Source organism: Camponotus floridanus, unplaced genomic scaffold (assembly GCF_003227725.1).
Source record: "Camponotus floridanus strain SB8 unplaced genomic scaffold, Cflo_v7.5 scaffold77, whole genome shotgun sequence".
Classification (NCBI taxonomy): Eukaryota; Metazoa; Arthropoda; class Insecta; order Hymenoptera; family Formicidae; genus Camponotus; species Camponotus floridanus.
Genome location: NW_020229846.1, coordinates 917,702 through 928,384, shown reverse-complemented (window position 1 = coordinate 928,384; position 10,683 = coordinate 917,702). Strand labels below are relative to the sequence as shown.

At 28.6% G+C, this 10,683-nt stretch overlaps 1 protein-coding gene across 1 annotated transcript; it reads left to right on the top strand.

The window, feature by feature from the left end:
* The first annotated feature begins 7,676 nt into the window (after positions 1-7,676).
* LOC105249242 (glutamyl-tRNA(Gln) amidotransferase subunit A, mitochondrial) lies at positions 7,677-9,456 on the top strand. Its single transcript, XM_011254565.2, has 2 exons — positions 7,677-8,304; positions 8,420-9,456. Exons 1-2 carry the CDS (start codon positions 7,773-7,775, stop codon positions 9,448-9,450), a joined length of 1,563 nt encoding a protein of 520 aa, XP_011252867.1. The 5' UTR covers positions 7,677-7,772; the 3' UTR covers positions 9,451-9,456.
* Positions 9,457-10,683: the final 1,227 nt, after the last annotated feature.

Genomic DNA, 10,683 nt, shown 5'->3' with positions numbered 1-10,683 from the left:
TAGACGCATGTTTTTTTAATATTAAATATTAAGGTTCAAAAAAATATTAAATTAGGTTTACTTTTTCCCAAACTTGAGACTCGCCTAAAAGTAGCCTACGTAAAAGTAGGTCAGCATCACAAGTGAGGAAATTTGGAATTGATAGCGTGCAACTTTTTCGGCACAGGTTGGTGGCTCTAATCAAGCGAAGTTCGGTTTCCTGGTTCTAGTCTTCATAATATACATATACGTTTAATATAATTTTATATATTCTTTATTTAGATACATACAAAGGAGATACACAAAATCAAACACAAAAAGGAAATGAAGAATATATTACAATTAAAAGTAAGTAGCATGCTTTATATCATACGTTTTTAGATGTAAATTAGTAATTATTTATATGTTTTATTTTAAATCTGTAAGATTTTATAAAAATTGTATATATACTCTGTTAATACAAATTTATATATTCTTTCAGATACATACAGTCATACACAAAAAGGTGATACAGAAGAATATACTGTAATAAAAAGTAAGAACACAATTTTATATCTCAATGTAGTCTTAATTATATATATTTATTTTTGCTGTTATTTATATATATGTTTTATTCTTAGATTATCTTCAACGTATTGAGAGAGCAGTATCTGACATAAAATTTGATATAAATCATCTTATGGAGCAATATCAACTTTTATCCACTAAAATTTCACATAGTTCCAATCTGACACGAGAATGTTACAGCTCTTTGTCACAGGATGATGATGAGTTAAGCAAATTATGTTTCCCCCTAAAAACTATAGAAGAACTAAACTCTTTACAACATATGCTTTGTTCAAGTGAAGAAAATTTTAAAGAGCGTATGATGAGTTACCTAAAACATATAAGTATAGGTATAGTTCTAATTCATAGTCTTATATTTAAGATCGTCTTAAGTTCGAGCTTGAGGTGCTACGCAGCCATTTGATTGGTTGAATAGGATCTTAATCAACCAGATGACCAGACTTAAGCCGATCTTAAATATAAGATCGGATTATGAATACGGGCTATATATATATATGTGTGTGTGTGTGTGTGTATTTTTATATTTTAAAATTTTCAGTTCAACAAGTTGGCAGCTATTGGTGGAAGTACCTATGAAGAAATGTCTAAAAGAATGTTTATATATACTTTTACAAATGAAGTTGCTAGTTTGTATAGTTGGATAGGAAGAAAGGGTAAACTAAAACTTAATAATTTGGAAATAATGAAATTAATGTTCAGTAAGTAAAAATAATTTTTATAAAATATTTTGGATATCGAAATAGTAATGCATATTGAAATTTTCACATAAATATGTAGATAAGTTTAGACATATATATAAATAAGTTTATTTATTCAACATTTTAGCAATTATAAAAATTAAAGTTTTTTTTTTGCAAATGTTATAATTTATATAGTATTAAATATTAATGAACTAATTTTTATTAATATTTAACGCACTTAATAAACATAGTGTGAAAGTATTAGAAAATAAGACATTAATAAAAATTTGTTTGTTGCAGAAGTTTGTAGGAAGACGTTTCCTTATGTTACGGAAAAAGATTTTGAATTAAAATGTAAGGATTGGTTTCGCCACGCAAAACATAGATTCGAAAATGAAAAACGACGACAAAATAATGCGACACAGGTTAGGACTTATGTTAAATATATTTGTTAATAATTATCTCTTACTATCTTATGTCTTTATAATTCTGTATATAGAGTATTTTAAAGATTGCACACTCTTTCGAGACACTAAATTTCAAACTAAAAAAAATGTGATTTGTTTTATTGTTTCAGCAATAACCAGATAGCAGAATTCGTTTTTGCATCAAAGCCAATTTTCCTATATCCTTCATTCTTCTATCTATTCTCTGGTTTTACATATGTGGCGCATGTGTATGTATGGTGCAATAGCTGTCGTATGAGCTATCCCAACATGAGATTTCTACGTATTTGCCATCGGCACCCGAAATAATGGAAGTTTATTTACCAAAAGAAAACTTTATTATGGTATGCATTAAAGAGCGCCTGAGGAAAAGCTGTATGTACAAATATACAATGATAAAAAATTATATCATTCGTTGGTTTAACGGTCCTAAGAGATTAATGTGATTATATTCAGTTTTATAGTGGCCAGTAAAGTGAAAATTATTGAAACAAAGGAAATAGATAATAACAATAAATATAGATGAACTTCTTTCATTAGAAATCTCTCACATTATATATATATTATATAAATCACAATATATATATATATATACATATACATATATATATATATATATATATATATATATATAAATATATATTTTACAATTGTACAAATATATGTGATATATTGTGATAAAGTGATATACAAATGATTCTTTTATTTATAAAAATAATTCATTTGTTTTCTGTAAAAGTATTTCATATCTTACAACTTTAGATGTTATGTTAAAGAATAATTATATTTAAAAATTATATTTGAAAATCGATAAAAAATTCTTTTTCACAAACGTATTGAACAAGATTTGTAATTAAAAATGTACACAAAATATATTAATTTTAAATAAAAGTTTCCACTAATAATGATTTATGTTAAATACGACATGATGTTATATTAAATATAATATTTAGATTATACAATACTTAGACTTAATCTAAATAAATCAAACTAAATTGTAATTTGTAATGGAAGTGGTTTACTAATATAATATTATCATTATCTATTTCTTTTGTCTCGACAATTTTCATTTCACTGTCTACTATAAAACTATGACTTATAGTGAGATAATTATAATTATAATTATGTATAGTTATATATGATTATATATAGTTTTATAGTGAGATAATTACACGATATATATATGTAGTTTTATAAGTATTGAAATATCTGAATATTTCCGTTTCAAAAACAAATTATTCCAAGTTGTATTTTATGTGATTAATTATGCTATAACTTCTATATTTTTTGTTCAATAGATTTCTATATTATTTACGAATCACAATATTATATTGGCTCGGTTACATGTCTGTCATCTCTACTCTACAATGTTAATTCTGTATTTAATATTTTGTAGAAAAATGTGTTGTGTTGCAGTCAGTATAAGTCTAAGATAGGTATGAAGCATATAATATACAAGGTGGGATACAAAAGTCTAGTTACACAGTCGAATGTCTCGTAAACAATACATTTAAGAAAAAAAGTTTCAAAAATTGTAAGGTTGTATTGTAAAAATATCTATTTACAAATCTTATTATTTTGATCTTGGGTGATATCAAGATCAACATAAGATATCTTGAATTTTTTAAATGGAACCATATTTTAAAAAAATATGTTGGGAGTATTTAAAAAATTTTTAATGATTTTGTCCTGATGTTGGCAACTCCACTCAAGGTCAAAATAATAAGATCTGCAAATAGATATTGTTAAACCCTATACAATTTTTATTTGAAATTTTTTCTGATTAAGATCGAAATATTCAAAATTGTATCCAGCCTTTGGGCTTTGTATAAGATTCTGCTTTTAATTATTAATATAATATATTATTATATAATTATATTATTAATATAATAGGTAATTAATAATCTGTTTTTAACATGTTTTTAAATGCTTCTAAGTTTATATAATTTCTGCAATTTTAGGATATTTGTTCGCGTATTGTGTTCCAAATAACTAAACAACTGATTCTATATTAAGTTTAATCCTTCTGTTAACTTTAATTTCTGATTTTTTTGTAGTAATTCTAAATTTTTTGTTTAATTAATTTTTATTTTTTGTATTAATCTTACTTATTAATGAAATAGGAAAGTAAGAATATGTTTTGAAAATATACCATTGAAAGAAATAAAAAATACTGTTTTTTCAAAAGATATTTAAAACTATTTAATTTTAATAAACCTTATTACCAATGTCTATCCTTTTATATATATTATTATTAATATTCAGACAATATTTATATAGATATCTGTATGTATAATATACTGTATGTATAATTGATATTTATTAGATTTTTGCATGGATATTCATACAATTTTATATATATTCCTTAAGGAATGTATATAAAATTGTATGAATATCCATGCAAAAATCTAATAAATATCAATTATACATACAGATATCTATATAAATATTGTCTGAATATTAATGTAAATGTCCAATAGATATTGAGGGACGTATTCTATAAATATTTATAGAATATTGGATGGATATTTACATAAAAATCTAATAAATGTTCAGTATACATGCAATGGATATCTACAGAAATATCCAGCGGATATTATATGAATATCTACTGAATATTTATGTAGATATCTTATAGATATGAGAGCTCTAATAAATATTTAATATACATATAAAAGACATTGATATAGATATATAATGGATATTAATCTACATATTCCATGAATATATATATGGAACATGGAATGAATATCCATGCAAAAATCTAATAAATATCCATCATACATCCAATAAATATCTACAGAAATATTCACTGGATCTTGTATGACTATCTAGTGGATATTTATGTGGATATCCTATGGATATTTATGAGATCTCGAATGGCGGACATTTGGATATTTAAAGTACGTCTAATAGATGTTTTCTATATATTCGTGGATATCCATAATGTCCATTGTGGATATCCATTAGATATATAATAGATATTATTTTCTGTGTGGGTATATATATATATTTTTTTTTTTATTTTTATCTAAAATTTTATAATAAGAAGCTTCACGATATTTTAGTATTTTCTGTGTTGCAAACAAGTATATTTTGTATGTTAAAATATGTTTTAGTTTATAAATAAAATTTGTATAAATTGTTTAGAGTTTTCGAATATATATATATAATATATATATATATATATATATATATATATATATATATATATATATATTTATAGTAGTTAGTGTCAGAGACGATTTATTCATGAGCTAGCTGCTTTTAAAAGTATTTGTTCCAGAAGCGTTCTATTCGTGTGCTGGTTTTTAAAAATATTTTATACACACACACACACACACACACACACACATACACACACACACACACACACACCAGATGCGATTTGCATGAGCACTGTGATAATTAAAAAATATTTATCCCAGAGGCGATCTAAAAAAATCTCAATGTAAAGATTATCTTCATTAATTAAAATTGGAGAAACAAAAAAGGTATATATTGCATCTTATAAAAATTGGCCTACTCTGTATTCAGAAATTAAGAAAATTCAATTTTTTTTAGTAAATTGAAGAAATGAATAAATTTATTCTATTCATATTTGCGATGAAATAAATATATAATGTAATATAAATGTTTGTAAATTTATATTATAATTATATAATTGTTATATCATTTACATATACAACAATTATATATATATAACATATTTACATATACAGGGTGCTAAAAAAGTATCGCATACGCTCAGTGCCATCCGATAGAGAATGAGAATTTAAGAAAAAATGTCTAATACTATTTTTCGATCCCATGAATAATTTCGCCGCATTGATTATTGTAAGTCAGTTAATCAGCACAGAGCTACAAGAGGAAGCCAGGGGCGAAGCGCGCAAAGTCTGCGGCACAACGGCTACCGCGCTAGTCGTCGCGCCGCAAACTTCGCGCGCTTCGCCCCTGGCTTCCTCTTGTAGCTCTGCGCTGATTAATTGATTACAATAATTAATTGCGGCGAAATTATTCATGGGATCGAAAAATACTATTAGATATTTTTTCTTAAATTCTCCTTCTCTATCGGATGGCACTAAGCGTATGCGATACTTTTTTAACACCCTGTATATAATATATAACATATTTAATATATATACAGGGTGTCAATTAAGTCCCGGGACGGCTGAATATTTTCTCATGTAAGGTATTTTTGAAAAAGGTCAAGGTCATTTCTGAAGTAATTTTCAACGAGGAATTCAACGGTGACCTTCAATTTGACCTTGAGCTTGACCTTCAAGGTTATTTGAAGATCAAAGTGTTTTTTTTAAATAGGAACCCCTATTTTTGATTGTATATTCTTATAGCTGACCTCGAGAGCTTTCCAAAACACTATAATAAAATATTTTTCCCTCAAGCATTTATCGAGTTATGATGCTTCAAATCATTTCTTAATTTTACATAAACCGTAAAATATCTTGTAAAATATTCACTTTTCGATTATTTTACCTTAATACTTTTATGTACAAAATAATGAGAGGAATCAATTGGCGTAAAGAAAACATATAGTTGTTTTTAAGAAAAAATATGTAATTTGCAATTAACAATTCCATATTTTTTCTTAAAAACAACTGTATGTTTTCTTTAAACCAATTGATTCCTCTCATTATTTTGTACATAAAAGTATTAAGGTAAAATAATCGAAAAGTGAATATTTTACAAGATATTTTATGGTTTATGTAAAATTAAGAAATGATTTGAAGCATCATAACTCGATAAATGCTTGAGGGAAAAATATTTTATTATAGTGTTTTGGAAAGCTCTCGAGGTCAGCTATAAGAATATACAATCAAAAATAGGGGTTCCTATTTAAAAAAAACACTTTGACCTTCAAATAACCTTGAAGGTCAAGCTCAAGGTCAAATTGAAGGTCACCGTTGAATTCCTCGTTGAAAATTACTTCAGAAATGACCTTGACCTTTTTCAAAAATACCTTACATGAGAAAATATTCAGCCGTCCCGGGACTTAATTGACACCCTGTATATATATATTTTTTTTTTTTTTTAACATGTATGAAATATATTATATATATGCATGTATATGTACATCAATAAAAATATGATATTATTTCATTTCAATATATTTAACGCAATGCAAAAGATTGCATTTTCTATTATATTATGCATGCTTCAAATAATAATGTCGGTAATAGCGTATCTAAAAATGTCGATATTAACGATATTATCGACATTTTTAGTTACATTTAGATGGGGGCGCTAATCCGTCGGAGTTCGTCCGTCGCTTTAGATCCTCTTAAAGGCCAGCGCACATAAAGAACTCTGATTGATTGAATCCTTTATGCCGCATTCATAACGCATAATGCATTATTTTGAATGCATAAATTTATTTAAATGACAAATAAGCAACTTTCCCAAATAAAAGTAACGAAATATATTATCCCCAAATGATTTCTAATCGATTTCGATTATAATATATATTAAACATAATTACGATCTGCTAGCTTAACGTTCGATATATTTTTATTATTAAAAGGAAAATATTATTTCCTATTATTAATGAAAATATTAAAATGATTTTTCTAAATTTCCCCAAACGATTCCCAAATTCTAATAAAGAATTCTAATAAAATCTAATAAAGAATAATTCGAAAATATTCAATTTCTCTGCTAACTCTACGGCGGACCCTCTCAGTTTTCTCTCTGCCTCTACATAGGGCGTGTTCCAAAATTCAATGCCAGCGCTAAAAATCTATAGTTCACGTTACGTATTAAGGTGCAATTTCATTGACGCTAAAAAGTAGCGTCAACAATTGGTTGAACAAAGAAGCAACTACTTACTTCTTTGTTCAACCAATAGTTGACGCTACTTTTTAGCGTCAATGAAATTGCACCTTTATATATTTTCAGTAATGGCAGTGAATTTTGGAACGCAGCCATAATGACCGAGAATTTATTTTTCATATTGGCAATCCTGAAACCGGAGTTTCGCATTGTCACCGCATGAGGTCTCCAACATCAGTTCGGAGTTCGTCCGTCATTTCTGTCGACCCTTAAGAAATGTTATATACGATAGTGGCATATCGCAAGATGAGCCATGAACAAGTTACTTTCTGCATCGATTAAAGATATTAGTCGAAGGATTTTCAACGGCGTGATGCGACCGTCTGAGGTTTGCGGAACTTGCGTCAAATTAACTGCCCATGTTAAGCCTCTAAACGCTTACATTACCGTAACGAATGATATTGCGAGTGAGCAGGCGAATGATGCCGATGCGAGACAACAGCGGAACTCATTACTAGGACCGCTCGACGGCATCCCCATTGCCATCAAAGACAATTATTGTGTCAAGGACATACCTACGACCTGCGCGTCACGGATGTTGACTAATTTTTCTCCCGGTTATAACGCCACAATCTACGAGAGACTCAGGATGCAGGGAACCGTCTTGATCGGCAAGACTAATCTCGACGAGTTTGCCATGGGTTCCGGCACAGTGGATTCCCTTTACGGCCCGACCAAGAATTTATGGGGCTCGGAAGTGCTGTCGCAATTTTACTCATATGAATTGGACAGTTCAGTAATTACTGAGAGGAAGCTATGCGAGAAAGATGCATGGCGTATAGCAGGTCTTTTGTTATAGATTGTTCAATCGTGTTTAACTTTTGTTTAATGTTCTTTTAATAATTTATATTAAGGAATGCATTAACATAATAATTTTTATGAAATACATATTTATTTTAGGTGGCAGTAGCGGAGGTTCTGCAGTTGCGGTAGCTACAGGTACTTGTTATGCAGCCTTGGGTTCTGACACTGGTGGTTCCACTCGCAATCCTGCATCTTACTGTGGTCTAGTTGGTTTGAAACCAACTTATGGTTTGGTTTCTCGTTATGGTCTTATCCCATTGTTAAATTCAATGGATATGCCTGGTATTCTCACAAGAATAGTAGACGACATCGTATTAATTTTGAACGCAATAGCTGGACCTGATTCAGCAGATCCCACAACTGTACAAAAGGAATATGTGCCAATTAACTTACCCAATACAATAGATGTTAGCAATCTCAGAATTGGGATACCAAAGGAGTATGGAGTGCAAGGTATAAGCAAAGAGATGCAGGCTTGTTGGAATGAAGTCTCTCATCATCTAGAAGAAGCAGGAGCCAGTATTGTTCCAGTGTCATTACCTCACACCAACTACTCCATAGTATGTTACTCCGTTTTAAATCGATGTGATGTAGCTAGCAACTTAGCCTGTTATGATGGTATAGAATATGGTCACAGAGCCGACGAATGGAGCTCGGCTTATGAATTGTACAAGAAAACTAGATCAGAAGGCTTTAATGATGTGGTCAAAGGTCGTATATTGGTTGGCAATTATTTTTTATTGGCAGAGAATTACAAGGAATATTATGTCAAGGCGATGAAAATGCGTAGATTAATCACACAAGACTTTGATGTTTTATGGAATAACAACATAGATCTTTTGTTAACTCCGACTACATTAACCGAGGCTCCAAGTTACGATGAATTCATAAAATTGGACAATCAAACGCAATGCTTGATTCAAGATCACTGTACACAACCTGCAAACATGGCTGGTCTGCCCGCAATCAACGTACCGATCAAACTCTCTCGCAGAGGGTTGCCTTTGTCATTGCAATTAATGGCACCACTTTTTCATGAACAGAGATTACTCACTGTGGCAAAATGGATCGAACAAGCAGTGCAATTTCCGAGACTCGAACTGAAGGAGTCATGCTTGCTTAATTAAAGTGAATTTTTACTTTTATATATATATATATATATATATATATATATATATAAAATACATATATATAAATATACATATATATATAATACATATATAAATTTAACATTAATAAAATAAGATATATATATATATATATATATATATATATATATATATCTTATTTTATTAATGTTAAATTTTTTTAAAATCCACACCTCGTACCAAGTTGCTAGCATTTTTTGCATTAGACCGATGTATCATGTTGTATATAATATTGTCAATTTTTACAATTGAATCTCACATGTCTCTTTTATTACAGATATAATTAGAATAAAAATTAATATTAGATTTCTTTGTATAGCGTAGCAATCATATAATTCTAAGGCCATTCAATGCAAACTATACTCTGGTGTATCATCTAGTGTATCTAAATTTCTATTTATTGAATAACCACATTTTACAATCATTAAAATGAGATAAAAAAAGAAAGTCTTTGCGATCATAGAAAGATTCATTTCGTTAAACTTTATAATTATTATATCTGATTCCAAATTTTTGTCATGCAAATTGTAATTATTATTTTCCATAATATTGCTTCTGAAGATATGAAAAGTTATCGTAAAACGCAATTAGGCTCGTTTCATTTTCAGTATTGCAATATTCATGAACAAAAAATGAAAATAAAATAACGGAATAACGTCGATTCTTTGTTGGGAAGCTATATATTTTCTAATTAAATGAGATTTTATTGAGAAAGAAATTCCCCCCAAATTTTTATTTTTATCTGTCATCTGATCTCATATATATAAAATCTTTATGCGGTTCAGATTTACTTTTCGCTGTAATCTCGCTAATTTATTTTTACTTCTAGCGATCGCTTTATTACGAGCTATTGCATTCAAAGCTCTGACATTTAGAATTTCATTGTTCCCTGAGGACCCAAAGGTGATTTAACCGGCGAACAAATAACAATCGACAACAAGCACGTGCAAAATCTATTCACATATCCCCTTCAGTAATTAGATCTTTATGACATTTCGGTTTGATCTATTATTCGTTCGATCAACAAGAGGAGCAATATGATATATTCGAGCCTAATTGCATTTGACTATAACTTTTATACGAAATTTTGTGGCGTCACATTGTACGAGCGAAATAATAGGCATTAATTGTAGCTTACAAATCAAAAATCTGGAATCAAATATAATAATAATCATAAAATTTATCTATCTTTATAATACGTTGACTATATAA